Below are 18,576 nucleotides of genomic sequence, written 5' to 3' on the forward strand. Positions count from 1 at the left end.
TGAAGAAGCTGTGAAATCCATCTCTTACCGAGGCATACTGCTTTTGCTGCATGTCGGACAAGTTCAATAGTTTCAGCACGTCATCTGCTTCACCCATACAGTACACGAGGGTGTTTACCTGGTTTTCATCCGTGGTTGTATAGAGATCTCCTTCTGCTGCTCCATCCATTAGCAGCAGCTCGTTGACTTTTGTTTTTTTGTTTTTCTTCTCTGTCTTTTTTGTAAGGCTTCTCTCAGACGCAGGTGACCTTCTCTGGGTACTCTATCCCACTTCTGACACTATGTCGTGTTATCGTTTGTAACTGAGAAATTATCACACCGGAGTATCTCTGCACACATTAATTGCACACATTAATTAGCAGCAGCGTGAGGCACACCGTACAGTTTGGATAACAACAACCCAGAATTCCCTTCAGCACGCAAAGCCGTCCTATTCACATAAACACTTACTCCACAGTCTGGACCCCGTGGCTGGACCAGTTGGGAAGCACTGATCTACACAATACCTCCTCATTTAACTACAAAACCTAAATAAGGTGTCAGCTGACTGGAGGGAAATCAGCAGGTAGCTGAAAGTTTCTGGTAAATGACCATCACTAACAACAAGCTACTTGTTTTCTGTTTTACAAAGTACAAACAGAAGTGCATTTTTAACGGATTTAGTGTTGACAGAGAGCAACGCTCACTCTCTGTTAGGACTCGGTGTAAAAGTCATATGAGGCACTTATTTCCCATCAACAGATTGAAAAAAGTCTCTGCAGTGCACCTGCCACTTGACTACGACAGAGGAGATGCACAGCCATGACACTGTTGTGTGTTTTTGGATGGAAATATAAAACCCAGACAAATGAGCTCAATAAGATGATTTTGAAGTATTCCAAAAAGTAATTACTTAGTTTGAGTAATCTAATGAAATACGTAACAAATTACATTGTAGGGCATTTATTTAGTAATCTGTAGTGGAATATGTTTTAAAAGTAACTCTCTCAACACTGAGCATTACACATCTGAATCTTGGACCAAACACTGTGCTCAGGTTGCATAGTGGGTAATATAGGCATTATGTTTTAAGAAGAAAACAGGATGCATCAAATAAAAAAACACAATCACTGCGTCCCTAATCGCTGCATTGACAAATTACATTCTGCTGCATATAGGCCTATGCATAGGACTGGGACATATGACTTCACCATTATATGCAGCTTGAACTTTGACCCTCCTGCTTATATATCCCTCGCAGTCTGTAGCACAAAATTTTAAGTAAAAAGAAAATGTTTGGGATTTGAAATGCAGCAGATCTTAACATTTTCACTCAGCATTACTTTGGAGATACAACAAAATGCCATTGGCTGAGCTTGCCGTAGAGAGCTAGGCCAACTTCTGCTGCTGTTAGTTTCCAAGTTATGTCGTTTTAACTTTTAAACTATAACTGCATACACTGCAGACTTTAACATGTAGTATTAAATTCATGACAGTAAAATTACATACACATTTATCCGTCATTGTTATTTTTCTAGTTATGTCCTTTTGTTGTTATTCGTTATTTTTATGATTATTTTTGTGTCCTCTGACAGCTGTCAATCAGCTGCCATCTCTCTGCAGCTCAGTATCTGCAGGTGTATCTTCCACTGTGCAGAGGATTGTAGGTAAAAAAAAACAAAACAGAAAAGCATGCTGGCATGCATCATGATAATACGACCATGATGTAGTACCTTTTAACGTCTTCAGAGTGGGGCTCTGTGAAGTAGCCATTTATGCTGGATTTTTGGAGTAGCTACATTAATGTCTGCATTATTAATTTTTTGCTAACTTGGGTAATGCTTGTTTTTGATTACGTGATGTCAACCAGGTGGTTCCAAACTTTTTTTGAGTCACAAACCCCCACAGCCCTTTCAGATGAGCTCCTTCATTGGCTCCACCTGTCATCTTCCAAATATGTTTGTTTATTTGATTTGAACAGGATTTTACTTAACTCTGTTAATTAAATATTGATACTTCTGCTGGTTGGCTTTGTGAAAGGGGAATTTTGAAACATTCTAAAACATTCTATCGAAGAAATGGTTCCTGTAAAAACTGTGAGGTCTGTGGATCCAGATTAATGTTGTTATTTACAAATGACATCTTTTTATGCTGGGAACACTACCAACAAAATTCCATGTGGTTGCAGCAAATGTTTCAGAAACCGATTTTTTAGAGCCTTCACTACCCCTCTCTGCATGGTTAGAGGCAAAGTGAGAAAAAAGTTTTTTGTCTTAAATGGGTGAACAAATCCTTGATTGAAGTGAATTTGACTGTGAATGTGATACGTAATGGATCTTTAATAAATTGTGTCTATCCCTGCTGTCAGGGTAGGTAGTCTGCTAAAAAGATGAATTTTAGGTCCAGGGGATTTAATTAGCACTAAGCCTTATGACTATACCTGCTGCTAACAGATGTTGAATGTCTTAGTTGTCAATTGATAAGAAAATGTCCATTACAGTCTCTATAAAAAGAGTCTCTACTCTGCTACGCTCTCACTCTGCTCTCACGTCTCTGCTCCTCACTGGTTTCTACACTCAGGCTGGCTCATATTACATAAGACTCGTATTCTTGAAGATTGGCCGCTTATCAGAATGATGAATGAAATGACAACCTGTGACTGTGACACTACATAAGACAGTGCTTATTTGTTTCAGCTCCAGGTTGCAGTGTACTGCAGGGCTCTTATAAAAAGCAAGCTGTGATCATTAGATATTCAAATTGGGCAAACAGGTAGAAAAAAATATATCACATCTAACATGATCCTCTTCTTGTAGATGTCCTATCATTGATTCAGTGGATGTGCCTCACGTGCAGTATTTCTTCTTCAGGTGTTTTTGACATTAGCTACATCAGCTTGATCACTAAGCGTGAAGATCAGGAATGTGGAGTATTCCTTGTAAACACAGAGAGATTACAGAATCAGCTGAGCCAATCACAGTGAAGCATGACAACAACAGCTCAGTAAATAGCAGCTGTGGCTCAGGAGGTAAAATGGGTCATCCACCAATCAGAAGATAGGCGGCTTGCTCCCTGGCTCCTCCAGTCCACATTGCTAAGTGTCCTTGGGCAAGATACTGAACCCAAAGATGCTCCCAATGGCTGTGTGTGTGTGAATGAGTAGCAGCAGGTAGCATCATGTATGGTAGACTTGGCCACCAGTGTCTGAATGTGTTTGTCTGAATGGGTTAATGTGACATGTAAAATTTTGTTGAGTGGTCAGAAGACTAGAAAGGTGCTAACAAATGGGAGTCCTCTTATCCAATGAAGCATTGGCTTTTCTAGGAAATAATATTGTGGTCTGGATGATGCAGGATGATGGTGTATGTTTTTATTGTTAATTAGTACAATGATGGAAGCACTTAATAAAAATTGTTTGGTGAGGCAGTTTATATGACCACATCAAGCTGACAATATCTCAGTCATAATTCTTTATTTTATTTTCTAAATGTTAAAATCATGTCTTAAAATATGAAACAGCAGTGGTTCTTCATATTTCAATTAAAGAAAAAAAGATGAAAGTTGGAAAAGAGGAGGACTGGATTAATGAGCTCTATTAATCTGAGATCTCCTGTAGCAGGAGTTATTCTGAAGCATTCTGGAGTCATTTGCATGTGATTTAACGAAGGTAAACAGAGTGGACAGTAGTGTATAATGTCGCTGTGCTCTGACACAGCACTTGTCAAATCACAGGCTGCAGATTTATCAACATGTGGTGTCCTGCAACCTTTATACACTGCAGGGATTTAATGAACTGAAAGAGAAGCTTCTCATACAGTATAAAGCAGCTGTGACAACAGATACTGTAAGAATCAACCATATTCATTTATAAATATAATGCAGACTGATATACTGGCATTCCTTATTTAAAAAAGGTTAGTGGAGTGTTAAATTAAATTAGTTTAATTACCTGACCAAAGGGCAGCCCCCTCACTCTGACATCTCTCCACTTTGTGCATGTATATGTCCTGTTTGTGCATGTGTGTGTCTTTCAGACCTGTGTGTAATTGACAAGCAAGAGTGAAAACATTGAATTTCCCCTCAGGGGGATTAATAAAAAAAAAAAAAGTAAATAAACTTAAACTCAACTGATTTCAATGTCAGGAAAATTTGAAAATACAATGTGCTGTCATGAAAATAGGGCCCTTAGGCTTTTGAGCTGTTAGGAGCCATATTGGACTCAGGTATCAAGTTTGAGGTCTGTGGATCCAGATTCAAGTTGTTATTTACAAATGAAATCTTTTTATGCTGTTAACACCACCAACAAAATTCCATGTGGTTGTAGCAGTCTGGATTTTTAAAGCCTTCACTACACTCTTTGCATGGTTAGAGGCTAAGTGAGAAAAAAAGTTTTTTTTGTCTTAATTGGGTGAACAAATCCTTTGATTGAGGTAAATGTGATGTAATAAGTAATGGATATTTTATTAATTGTGTCCATCCAGCTGTCAGGACGAGTAGATAGTAAAAGTAGCTGGTAAAATGATTCATTTTAGGTCCAGGGGATTTAATTTGCACTTAGTTGTTAATGAACAAGAAAAATGTCCATCACAGTCTCCATAAAAAGATTCTCTACTCTGCTACACTCTAACGCTTCTCTCACATCTCTGCTACTCACTGGTGTCTGCACTCAGGCCAGCTCATATTATATAAGACCCGTCTTCTTGAACATAAAGCAGCTGTGACAACAGATGTAAGAATCAGCCATATTCATTTATAGATACAATGCAGACTGATTTAGCAACATTCTTTATTTAATCAGTGTTGTGTCTGTGGAGTGTTTAACGAAATTAGTTAAATAAGCTTTTAGGCATTATTTCATTGCTTCTGCACATTTTCTCCAATTATTAATTTTGCTCTTGTGATAAAAACACCAGAGTGTCAGTTGAGTGACATTGTGCCAGAAACAGACACAGTTACTTCCTGCTGTTTGCCTCTCTTCTCCCACATGGGCACCAGAATACCACACAGACTAGCAAAGCCGTTTTCAGCTCTACAGAAATACAGTCTGCTGTCACAATAATGGGGCCCTAAGACTTTTGAGCTGTTGGAAGTCATATTGGACCTAGACATCTGGTTTTAGGGCAGGACATCCACCAGAAGCAGCACCCACTATTTTGTGATAATGAGATAACCCATTAGCGCCAAAACTCACAAGTACCATGCCATTTATTTTGATGTCAGTGTTACTGTGTAAAGATTCTTCACATAAACAGTCATAAAAGCCAGGAGGACATGTTCTCCAAATATTGTACTGATACCGTATGAGGAAAAATGCCATCAACACAGTTACATAGCTACAACAGAAAGTATATTAAAGGAATACTGCAAAATAACCATTTGTATAATAATTACTCACCATGTGTCATGCTGAATTTGTGAAGAAAGCTTTGATTTTCTGGCAAGCCTCTACTGTGGTCAGAGAATCCTATAAAGGCAAGCATTCTTCAGGAATTGAAGTAAACAGGGTCCACATTTAACAACAGCCAAACTATATTTAACATATGTTTATAAATTCTCACACAGCTCATGTAGTATAACCCAAGTCTCATTAATCCAGTTGTATGGTTAGTACTTCCCAAACAAATGCTTTTTTGCTCAAACATAATTTATAACACATCAGCACAAACAGTCTCATGCATGTCTGAGTAGCGTGCACGCTCTGAGCGCCCTACTGGTAGGTGAAAGTGTTTTATATTGTATATAGGATTTGATAAATAACAAAACTGGATATGTTTTGGCAAATCCACCAGATATATGATCAGTACTGAGGGAGAGATGTGTGTGTGTGTGTGTGTGTGTGTGTGTGTGTGTGTGTGTGTGTGTGTGTGTGTAAAACTATTGGATATGAAGAAGAGAGAGGCAGTTTGGTAGGAAGAGCAGAGCACTTGGATGCCTTAAACATTTGTGACAGCTTTATGGTTGAACTTCCTGTTCACACCTACCAGTGCACAATGAGGTATCAGGGTTGTATGTGGGCTGTTTGAGAAGAGCCAGGCCTGACTGGTGATCATCGATCAGTACTCGCTAGTCTGTTTGACTTGCTCCTGACTTGTGCCATCACACAATAACCACACAGTAATGAAAGCTGGATTACAAGTAGAGTAGATAACTGCAATTTTTTTTTTCATGTTGTCAGTATAAATGATGACTGCTCTCAGATGTAATTCTGATCCATGCCTTGTAGAGGGGCTCCACGTCAAAACCTTTAGATTTTAGTTCATGTGGGGCTTCGAAGGTACACATTGCTAAATACATTTGTGGTTTATTAGATTATCCCAAATTTAACACACTGCAAACCAGAGCCCAAGTAGTATTCCAGCATAGTACTTGTTAGAGTCAGTTAGTATACTGAATGTATTGAAAGACATTGCACAGAGAGTTCATAGCTTATTGGAGCCCAGGGTTCATCTGTTGGGTTCATTCAGCCATGGTGACAGTCACCTCAGGAGCTCAAGACAGCTACTGTTCTTAGAACTACGTCCTGCAGATTCTCCCTGTCGACTGCAAAGACCTCAGTACATAATGGGAAACATATGCCTTTCTACTAATTTAAGAACAATTTGGCTAAAACACATTTTACATACACTCTTCATTCTGTCTATAATTGTAAAGATGTATGTTTTTATTAGTGTTATCTAGCACTATGAAAGTTTGCTCTGTCAATAAAGTCACTGTTATGTAGTTAATGACAACTTTAGTGACCCTGGAGAAGCTGAAGAAATGAACTGTATTCCAGATACTGACGCAAAGTGAAAAATTAAAAAAAACAGTTTGATTCTTTAGATTGTGAAGTGTTGCAAAGCTTTTGTGAACAATTCGGATGTGAGGATTAAAAAAAAGGCATCTGATGGACAAATGTGAATACATGTCAGTCCAATTCAGACTAACACAGTATTACTGACAGACAATGGATTATCTGTATATCTTTTACGTTTTCCTGTTACATATGTAATTGTGAGAAAGTTTTGATGGGAATATCTTTATTTGGGGATAGCAAATATGTTAGGAGCCATAGCATAGTAAGAAGTAATATGGGGAAGAGAGATATCACTGTTCAGTTTGTAATGCAGAGGGACCAGGGCCTGTAGGACATCGTTCGTCTTGAGAAAATATGTCACTGGGGAATAACTTTATGTCCAGTGGGCTTCTTCATCAAGTCCACTGTTGGAGAGAAGTGGCTGCTGGCAGGATGATTTGGGGCTTAAGTAACATCTGTATCAGTCTACCACTCAGAAACGCCGGTTATCAACCCAAACACACTCAGTGTACTTTTACTATAATCTAGAGAACATTAAAAAAAGTAGTTACTGATTGCTATTTAATAATTCAGATACCACCCAATGTATGTTCAAAGCTCTGTGATTTGGTGGACCCAAGACTGACAAGTACAATCCAGTCTATTATAGCATGCCTGTCACTGTAAGAATATTCTTCCCATGATCGCTACATTCAATGGCAAATATATCTGTCCCCTGGAGGGTATTTCCATTAAGATTAAATGTGAGGTTTAAGTAATACACACTAATGATATTCACAATGTACAATGTAGACAATGATGTATGACACTATGATAAAGCCTGGGACATAAAACATTACCAAAAACAATTACTAACTGAATAAAAGCTAGATAGATGGCACAGAAGAATAAGACTTTTAATTTTATGGCATTAATTTCATCAGCACCTGAATCATTCTGGTAAGGCTGGAGACTGTCCATGTACACTGCAGCTTTTTGTCCTTGGCTACAGCTGCCTTCGCTCATCCAGACAAGTCTGAATTCATCTCAAACAAGCCTTAAGATTTACTGTTTTCCAGGAAGTTAATGCTCCCATTCCACTAGGTCTTTGAGGCTACCAAGAATGCGCTGTTTGTTATTAAAGGTACAGCATCAGGTTCACAACAAGGTTCAAAGTAGGTGATAAATTGTGGCAGCAATTATGAACATGTGGAAAGTGCTGAAGGCATTTTGGAGAATTTGCCTGTGAAATTTTTGAAAATTACGCAAGGACTACCACAAGGGCGAACTTGAGTATGCTGCTCCTATCATGGCAAAAGGTATGTCGTCATGACAATTAATTTCTTTCTTGAAATTTCCCTCCAGGCAGACTACTGTCATTTATTTGGAAACATGATTCATAAGCTTGAGCAACCACAGTTTGTTTGTGCAGTTAGGTATTCCCAGTGATGGGCTCTTCAAATCCCTCAAATAAGCCACAAATGCCTGCTGCAACCAGCAGCCTCAGAGGTCACTGTCAGTTGGTCAGTCTGACAAAATCAATGGGAGGGGTAAATGGGAGTGGCCAATCACAAATAGGTGCATGACTTTCATATGGATTAACAGACTTGCCCCAGATTTTGTGGAAAGACTGGTTAAGAGCCAAAGGACAGCAATTGGCAAAACAGAGCAATGAGTGCATGCATATGTGCTCACAGCTATTGCAAATTTGTTTGTTTAATTACTTATGCATGTGTTGAAGTCTTTGCTTTAATGCTTGCATTTGTTTTGTAGCCTTTTTGGAGGGATTCTGCCTTTATTTACAGCTAGTAGATCATTTGTTTCTTAACATGTCTCTAAATGTATAATATGTATTTTACTGTTCAGTTATATGAAAAGTGCTTTTCCAAAGTTGCATCAGTTGGCTAACAGGTCCTTCAGTGTGTCCTCCAAACTAAGCAACAAAACACGTTGTTGGTGACTGTCTTTAAAAATGACATGGTGTTTTATAATCAGCCCCATCTGCAGGACATTAGTGTTAAATGTTCATTATTGTAACTATGCTGACAAAAGTCCCTTAACCTTAATAAAGTACTTATTTTAACTAGAGTGCGGCATATTTCTGTCCGAACCCGACCGAGCCCAAGAGAAAAGTACCCGAACCCGTCTGAACCCGACAGTCATTCTGTTTTGTTATGTCCGATACCAAACCGAGCCCAACATTATTAAATTAGGCTACTAAGGCACTGAGTTTGTGTCACACAGTTGTTATGGTTACAGGCTATTTAACAGGCCGGAGAGGGAGACCTCCGTGTTTGAGATGGGAGCGGGCTGTGGGAGGTCCGAGGCTTATAACAAAACAGATAAAATAGGAAAAACCTGTCTCCCTCTTTTATTTTCAGCGTTTAATCAAGGCGGAGGCGGACATGGGAGGTCCGAGGCTTCCAGTGAGGGGAGAGGTAGAAACAAACAGCCAGTGTGTGTCTGTGTGTGTTATGTTCAGGTGTTGTCACGTAGATAACAGTGCCCAAGCAATGAACAGGACAGACAATAGGATTTTATTTAGGTTTACACTTCATTTTCACTGAAAGCCGACCGAATCCGACATTAGCCCGAATACAATTTATACATTTTTGACTGAACCCAGCCCAACAGGCTTGGATCGGGTAGCCACACTCTAATTTTAACCCAAACCATGATCTTTCCTTAACCTTAACCCAGCTGTCCTCATGCCTGACCCTTACCGAACCTCAACCATAGTGATTTCAGCCTGATCGGACATCAGAAAACTGATTTATTTTTTTTAATGGCTTTGGAAGGCACAGATAAACTATTCTGTGGTGCCTATGTGTCAATCTAAAGGACAGTTATAAACAATTTATTTTGCCATTTCATTTGGAGGCTGTTTTTAGATATGCCCAGCTTTGGATAAGGTTTGGTAAGCACAAAAACTACTTGGTCAGGGAAAGACTGTGATTTAGGTTAAAATAACCATTGGGAAAGGTTATGAAAAGACCATGGTTTGGGTAAAAAAAAATTAAAAAAGAAACAATTTGGTAATGGTTTAAAAGACACCAGCTTTGACTTCTGGTGACAAACAGGACACAGTCCATCAAAGTCACAGACTTTTTCACAGAGTATAAAAACATTTTTCCTCCGTCCCGTCGTCCTTTTCTGACCATTCAGTATTTATCTTAAATGTTATTTGTCGTAATGTATTTCATTTTGCGGTGCAAAGTTTTTTACACCAACCCTTAATGTCGACTAATTAACAAGTAAAATGATCCATGTCTCAGAACACCTGTAAAGCGGACTGATACATGCAAAGTTGAAAGTCCCAGTGCTATAATACAGTATATCAGCACTAATGGAATGCCTCCTGTACAATCAAAGTGCTTGTTTGGAACTAACTGTTGTATAATAAAGGCTCTATTTTTTGCTTTGAAATGTAATGTAGTATTATTGCAACCTTGACTTATTCAGATGACATTTTTTTTGTTTGCTTACATGCACTTAATGAATCAGGTTCTTGAGAGAAACCGGGTGAAAGGAGAATGTGTTTGCATGCACTGTAGTAACCTGGTAACTGTACATCAGCATGTACACGCAGCAGGTCAGTAGTCAGATTTCTCCCCTATTCCAAAATTATATATCAAAAGCATGGCTTGCTTATTTCAACTGTAATAGTGATAGTAGATACTGCACTTAGCCTATTTGCATGTGTCAGTTGGTGCAGCCTTACAGCTCAGTGACGAGGACAGATGGACAGACAGACAACATATGCTTTCCTTCACAAAGTGAAGCACTGCATATGCATATACAGTACAGGCCAAAAGTTTGGACACACCTTCTCATTCAATGTGTTTTCTTTATTTTCATGACTATTTACATTGTAGATTCTCACTGAAGGCATCAAAACTATGAATGAACACATGTGGAGTTATGTACTTAACAAAAAAAGGTGAAATAACTGAAAACATGTTTTATATTCTAGTTTCTTCAAAATAGCCACCCTTTGCTCTGATTACTGCTTTGCACACTCTTGGCATTCTCTCCATGAGCTTCAAGAGGTAGTCACCTGAAATGGTTTCCACTTCACAGGTGTGCCTTATCAGGGTTAATTAGTGGAATTTCTTGCTTTATCAATGGGGTTGGGACCATCAGTTGTGTTGTGCAGAAGTCAGGTTAATACACAGCCGACAGCTCTATTGGACAACTGTTAAAATTCATATTATGGCAAGAACCAATCAGCTAACTAAAAAAAAACGAGTGGCCATCATTACTTTAAGAAATGAAGGTCAGTCAGTCCGGAAAATTGCAAAAACTTTAAATGTGTCCCCAAGTGGAGTCGCAAAAACCATCAAGCGCTACAAGGAAACTGGCACACATGAGGACCGACCCAGGAAAGGAAGACCAAGAGTCACCTCTGCTTCTGAGGATAAGTTCATCCGAGTCACCAGCCTCAGAAATGGCAAGTTAACAGCAGCTCAGATCAGAGACCAGATGAATGCCACACAGAGTTCTAGCAGCAGACCCATCTCTAGAACAACTGTTAAGAGGAGACTGCGCCAATCAGGCCTTCATGGTCAAATAGCTGCTAGGAAACCACTGCTAAGGAGAGGCAACAAGCAGAAGAGATTTGTTTGGGCCAAGAAACACAAGGAATGGACATCAGACCAGTGGAAATCTGTGCTTTGGTCTGATGAGTCCAAATTTGAGATCTTTGGTTCCAACCGCCGTGTCTTTGTGAGACGCAGAAAAGGTGAACGGATGGATTCCACATGCCTGGTTCCCACTGTGAAGCATGGAGGAGGAGGTGTGATGGTGTGGGGGTGTTTTGCTGGTGACACTGTTGGGGATTTATTCAAAATTGAAGGCACACTGAACCAGCATGGCTACCACAGCATCCTGCAGCGACATGCCATCCCATCCGGTTTGCGTTTAGTTGGACGATCATTTATTTTTCAACAGGACAATGACCCCAAACACACCTCCGGGCTGTGTAAGGGCTATTTGACCAAGAAGGAGAGTGATGGAGTGCTGCGGCAGATGACCTGGCCTCCACAGTCACCGGACCTGAACCCAATCGAGATGGTTTGGGGTGAGCTGGACTGCAGAGTGAAGGCAAAGGGGCCAACAAGTGCTAAACACCTCTGGGAACTCCTTCAAGACTGTTGGAAAACCATTTCAGGTGACTACCTCTTGAAGCTCATGGAGAGAATGCCAAGAGTGTGCAAAGCAGTAATCAGAGCAAAGGGTGGCTATTTTGAAGAAACTAGAATATAAAACATGTTTTCAGTTATTTCACCTTCTTTTGTTAAGTACATAACTCCACATGTGTTCATTCATAGTTTTGATGCCTTCAGTGAGAATCTACAATGTAAATAGTCATGAAAATAAAGAAAACGCATTGAATGAGAAGGTGTGTCCAAACTTTTGGCCTGTACTGTACATATAATCATGTATCTGACTGTGTCTAAGGAGAGAGTGAGATGTATTAGATTGTACATTTGGAAACTTTGATCACATCTCTGATCATCCAGTGGTTGAATTAGGGGTGGGCGATATGGCTGAAAAGTGTATATATAGCTGGTTCATATTGATCGATAACGATAATTATCGATAATTTTTTTTATAAGGACCAGGAGAAAATAAATACATTTTAACAAATTTATTTTAAACTCAATAGCTTTTTTTCTGATTGCAATCACAGTCATCAGTCAAGGCACATGGAAGAAAATGTAATGTCAACCCAACCATTAGAAAACACTCAAATAAATGAACATACACAAGATGGTATAAAAACTACTACTCGACTATTTCCTCGCTATCCGCACTCATTCTTGCTACTCACTCCACACTGTGTTGTGTTCAGTGTTGCCAGATCTTCGGAGAGAAACAAGCAACCAGGACCAGCAAACAAAATTACTTTACAAATACATTATATTTACTGCCCGTGAACTCTACCAAACCAACTAACTGACCAAAAACGTGGAAAGAATAAATGAATGAATGAAAATGCAAGTAAAGAAGTCGCATATAACGAGCCATTTTACTTTCACTGTGACAGTGCTGGTATGCTGAACAAGATCTGAATGATGAGTGCATATTCCACACAGAATCTGAATCTGCACACTGCCTTTGAATCGTCCCCCTCTCGGAGTCAAATCTTTTAATGCTCTCTCTTTCTACAAATCTTTATTGTATTATTTCCATATTTTGCCCACTTGTTAGCGAAATAGTTAAAGAACTCCATTAATTGCACAATTAAAATGTGAAAAGTCTCACTGACTGACCATCACCTGTGTATATGCGGAGAAGGAGAGGGGCGGAGTTAGCGGAGCTGTGGAAAAATTCAGCAGTCTGACATACTGTCATGCATTTAAATAACTTATTAGACGGATATATACAGAGAAGGTGACGTTTAGAGAGCAAGCCCTAATAAGCAACTCCACTTTAGAAACAAGCCCAAAAACCTCAACCCCCAACTACCAATATTTGTAAGCGACTTTACAAAAAAACAAGCCCAAAGTTGCAGCTTATAAGTGGACCTGTGTTCACACACGAGGATGGCGCAACCAAACCTGACATTGTTAGCTGTTTGCGTCATAGATATCATATACAGTAGATACCTCGTTGACGGCTTCAGCCCGTTTCAGCAATGCGTCAACGTCGCCGCCATCTTGGGGAGGTCATGGCCGGCTGGCTAGTACTGTTGTGTGTGGAGATAAGTCTTCAGCAAACTTGGCGTGCTCACTCAAAAGTCTCAAAGTGTAATTGGGTGCTGGTCCAAAAAAATACAGCAAAGCAGAAAAACCCGACAGCACTCACTAATAAGTATAATACTTTTTAATATAGTGGATTGCACAGCAGCAGTCAAACAGATGCGTTTCAGCTCATAGCCGTCCTCAGTGTTAGGAAATGGCCACTTTAGAATGAAAATACAGACAGTACTTACTGACCCTCATGCCGTCAAAAAGTCCAGTGTATTTTTTTAATCCACAAAACTCGTTCGGGGTATCATTTTTCTATTGACGGCGCATAAGTGTTTAAGTGTTTGCATAAGTAGCCTTTGCCATACTGATGGCAAAGGCTACACGTAATTGTGTAGCCACTTGGGAGATGAGAGAGATGAGCACTGCCTCTGCACAGAGCCGACACCATCTTGGATCCTTATTTAGTCAACGATCATCAAAAGAAAAGCCAATTGCCTACATACTTACACCTTAAACACATCATGCACACTCTCACACTGATGGAAAGAGACTTTTGCAACAAAATAGGACAACAGTCAGAACAATTACTGAAGGCACAACTTTGGGGTCCTCAGTGGTAGCCACAGTCCTGGTTTGAGTTAGTCAAATCAAATCTTGCAGTCATCATACTGGCAGTTGTGTTGTCCAGGCAACAAACCTCCGTGCAACTGCCAGGACATACTGTACCAGGACACACTCTCTGTCAAAACATGACATGGGGAATTTTAGACTAAAAAGACTGTAACATTAAAAGATGCCCACTTTATTTCTTTAACTCAGACCGCTGACGCCTTAGATTAGTTTAAGATTAATTTAAAGATTGCATTTTTCCACAAAACACAGAAGTTAGTAGGGGAAAGCCTCAAATTCAGTCTCAACATTGTCTTTCTGATACATCCCATACAAATACTGAGCCTTTTGTTACCCTAGCCTGTCCATTTCACTTACCATGGACAGTATGTAGGAAACAGCAAGTTGCCAGGAGATTAAGCCAATCCTCATAGAACACAGACACAGACTCACACTCACACACGCACCAAAGGTCAACTTCACTGTGACATCATAATGTTCTTGATAAAACACCTGGCCATTATTCAATGTCATATTTCAGGAACAGAAGGGGAAATATTTTGTTGAAAAGTTGGTGACTCTAATCTTGGGTGTCCACCTTGAAACTGTACTGATTTTATAGGTCTTCTGTGCTGTCAGGGGGAAGATGTGCGTGAAGCATCCATGTTTTCACAGACATGTATGTAAACGTGTATAAAAAGTTGACTGGTGGGTGGAGGCATACAAGTTTGTGTTTTAAGCATTATTCCATTAATACTGTGCATTTGATTGTAAAATCACACACGCACACACACACACACACACACACACACACTCACATCAAGGCCTGAAAAAACACATACCAGTAAAATAAAAGCAGTGTAGAATAAACCTTGTTTTCACAGTTTGCCAGCAGATTCCAGGAATTAGTCTTGCATCAGGTCTGCCATTTTAAAGCTTGACAAACTGACAATACACTGGTTTCTAATTTGACAGTTTAGACCTATGGGTATTTTTCCCCTCCCAAAAGCTCTTTATGGACAATCCCTTGACCCATATTTCTGGCTATTTCAGATACTGGCTTGTTCTTGCTTTTGTCTAATTTTGTCTGCAAATGGGCCAATTGTTCTTCTATGACAGCCTGCCTTTTCCTTTAATCACACTGAATAAACAAGTAAATCAGCCCATTGAAAGGTCCATGTTCTAGAGATCCAGCTGTCAGATGACTTTTCGAAGAATACCTTCCATTCTACATTTGCATAAAGTCTGTTGAAGCCTGTCTTACTGTCTACACAGTAAATTTAAATCTTCATAAGTGCTTCTGCAGACGCAGTGGATCTTGTTTCAGATATACACACTGTTCTATGGCATTTAATTGGAACATAGATGGAAACTTGGCATTCTGTAGAATTAAGATTACTTAACTTTTATGAACCAGACAAAATGAAGTTTAAATAAGCAAAAGTCAGGATATGTTATTCTAACTGCTGCATAATGTGGCCCACAGTGCACTGGAACAGGGCTTACATATGACATGAGCAAACCTCTGAAGAGAATGTCATACAGTAGAGAAACAAGACTCTTTATACTGCTAAATATATCCTTGTCAATCCTTTTCTTGTTTTCTTTTCAAGAATGAAGTATTGGCCTGAACTTCTCCATTCTTATGCTGTTATAATGATGTCACTGTTACTCTGGTACCACACAGTCTTTTACTTACAACAACCAAAGTAAGCTCAATTGAAGAATTGTAAAGAATAACTGTTGCGTGTGTTTGTGTGCGTGTGTGTGTGTGTGGCCTTGTATGTAAATGTGTACTGACTGAACATTCATCTGTCGTGTTGAACACACTGTGTAGAGGCTATTGTGCTTCAAAATTATAGCCACCACCCCAGCAACAGAAGAATAGTTTTACCATACTTTTGTTGTAGATCCAGGCATCATGCATTCATTGTTTAAAAACAAAACATTGTAGGCCAATGCAATAAACAATGTCAAAGTCAAATTTGTATGTGTGAAAGAGAGAAAAAAGTTGGTATTAGATGTATGGAAGATGCAACAAAGCAGTGAGAAGTTGCTTTGTCTATGTTAAGACTGTCAGAGGTCCTGGTGTAATTCAAATGCTGATTGTTGAGGCCTCAGTTGTAAATGTCTTTGCAGACTTGGTGAAAGTCTCCCTGTGCTTATTTTTGTTAATGCTATTTTCTTCTGAGTGGAATATGTCCTCATAATTAAGACTCTGACACATCTTCTAAGTTTTCATTTTGTGACTGATGCATCAGCAGATCAGCAAAGATTTAGTAAGCCGAGACTACTGTGTTTAAGACATTTATCAGGAGAAGTACAAAAAGATGGAGGATCCCAGACAAATCCCCTCATAGTAATATTCTGTATATCCTGCTGATTATTCTGAGAAATTTTCTGTCAGGTTCTGAGACGTCCTCCTTGTCTCCCGCAGGCTGCAGCAGGAAAGATCTCAGTTGACGGGTTGCTGCAGATGTCCAGCTCTGAGTTGCAGGACACGATGCGACGCCTGGGCTCCAACTCAGAAGATCGTTCTCGCCTCACTGCCGCCCTCTCCTGTCTGAAGAGTGCTAATGAAACAGGTGAACCAGGAAATTGGCTGCCCTGCATTCTGTGAAGGGGTCATTCACAGGCATAGCAAAAAACAAAAACAGAAATGCATTAAATAGTATTTATAAGTAATTAGTAATTCATTTATTCAGTTTAATCTTTACCATGATAAATGATTATGTGATGTATTTAACAGCCATCTTGGTTTATGTTTTACACAGGGTTTCAAATGGGAATTTTCAAATATGTTAAATATAACACCTTTTGATATTATATTTTAAATCAGTACAGGGTTACCAACCCAGTATAGCAGCTACCAGACTCTCAGAGCCCCACAGTCACTGTGTGTCATTTATAATAGGTTTTTAGTCATCTGAGTAAGTGAAAATGATTTAAGAAATTTGCACCACTTCCATAGCACTTTTAAAATATCTGAATTTTGTTCCCCCAATGCTACAGTCTTTTACTTCAAAATTCCCTCATTGGTATTTTTTGTTCAGCACATGCGAAAAAAACAAAGCAAGTTAAGAAAACATGATCAAAGTTACAACAAAATACAGAAACACACTGCAAATACAGAAAACACAACCAAATATAGAACAGGCACAATCATTTTTTAATTACAAAACAGTTACAGTTACAATTACAAAACAATTTAATTCACTTATTCGGTTAACATGTTATTATTATTATTATTATTATTATTATTATTATTATTATTATTGTTATTATTATTATTGTTATCATTGTTTAAACATTCTTATTACATGATTCAGATAGTAAGTATAATTTTTTGAATTGGTAATCAGCAAAAGTCTAACTAGGTTAACAGATATCTGCAAAAATATCTGAATTATGCACTCAGAATGTCAAAACAAACAACCAAACAAATGAAAAAACAATAACCTCTCAGCAGGTTTGGCCATGAAATCGCCAATTACAAATGTTTACTAAAGCTTTCTTAAGAGTTGTGAGTACACCTATAACCTGTTGCCACTGGGCCAGGCCACATATTGCACTGTATAGATTTTCACATGTATGCTATGACACACCACTGTATGTACCCCTTAAATCTTGTGACACTATAAATGTAGTACAGCTCCTCAACTGTTACAACTCTTACAACTTCAAGAGCTGGATGAAACAGAATATTTTGCAACTAGATGAGTCCAGATCTAAAGTTATTTTATTGGGCTAACCTCCTTGACAGCTTCTCTATCATATATACTGGGATTTTTCTTATCTTATGTAAAAGAGTCTACTTGCAGTCAAGGGGCTATATTTGACCTACCATTTGACAATCGATTATTCAGAGTGGTACAGTCCTGTCTCCTTCAGCTAAGGGCAATAACTAACATAATTTTTAACAGTTGCAGTGCTTGAGAAAAGACAGTGTCTTTTTTTCTCTCACTGGGATTGCTGTGATTCTCTTTATCAATCAATCAATCAATCAATCAATCAATCAATCAATCAATTTTATTTATAAAGCCCAATATCACAAATAACAATTTGCCTCAGAGGGCTTTACAGCATACTCCAACCTAAGCCATCAGTCAGCTGCTCGCCTCCAGCTGATTCAAAACACTGTTGCTAGGCTTTTAACAAACTCTGGGAAATCAGATCACATCACTTAAATTCTTGCATCTTTGCACTAGCCCCATTTGAGTTTTAGCTCTCAGCTTTCCCCACAGTAAGAAAAAGCTAGTACAATACATGAAATGTTATGTGATGCATTACAATGTGTGATGCACCAGCAATAACCACTTCTATATATAAAACTACTAAACTACTATATATAAAATTAAAAAGACCGGTGTCTCAAAGTAGTGCAGGTCAACATGCAGACCAATCAGCCACAACTGGAGTCTTGCTTAATCACCCAGCAGTAGTTAATAAAACATCACTATGTGTATCTTGCCATTTTTTGTTATTTGAAAAAACTTGCATTTCGTGTCCTGTTTGTTA

General features: G+C 38.9%; 1 protein-coding gene across 6 annotated transcripts in view; it reads left to right on the forward strand.

Moving 5' to 3' along the window:
- LOC117259790 (kinase suppressor of Ras 1-like) overlaps positions 1 to 18,576 on the forward strand; it is a 103,758-nt gene that overhangs the window by 61,550 nt on the left and 23,632 nt on the right. For all 6 annotated transcript variants that reach the window (XM_033631504.2, XM_078166870.1, XM_033631505.2 and 3 more), the window contains one exon: positions 16,496 to 16,643. In XM_033631504.2, coding sequence (XP_033487395.2) covers positions 16,496 to 16,643 — 148 coding nt within the window. The remainder of the gene's footprint in view (positions 1 to 16,495; positions 16,644 to 18,576) is intronic.

The sequence above is a fragment of the Epinephelus lanceolatus genome, chromosome 4, assembly GCF_041903045.1.
Source record: "Epinephelus lanceolatus isolate andai-2023 chromosome 4, ASM4190304v1, whole genome shotgun sequence".
NCBI lineage: Eukaryota > Metazoa > Chordata > Actinopteri > Perciformes > Serranidae > Epinephelus > Epinephelus lanceolatus.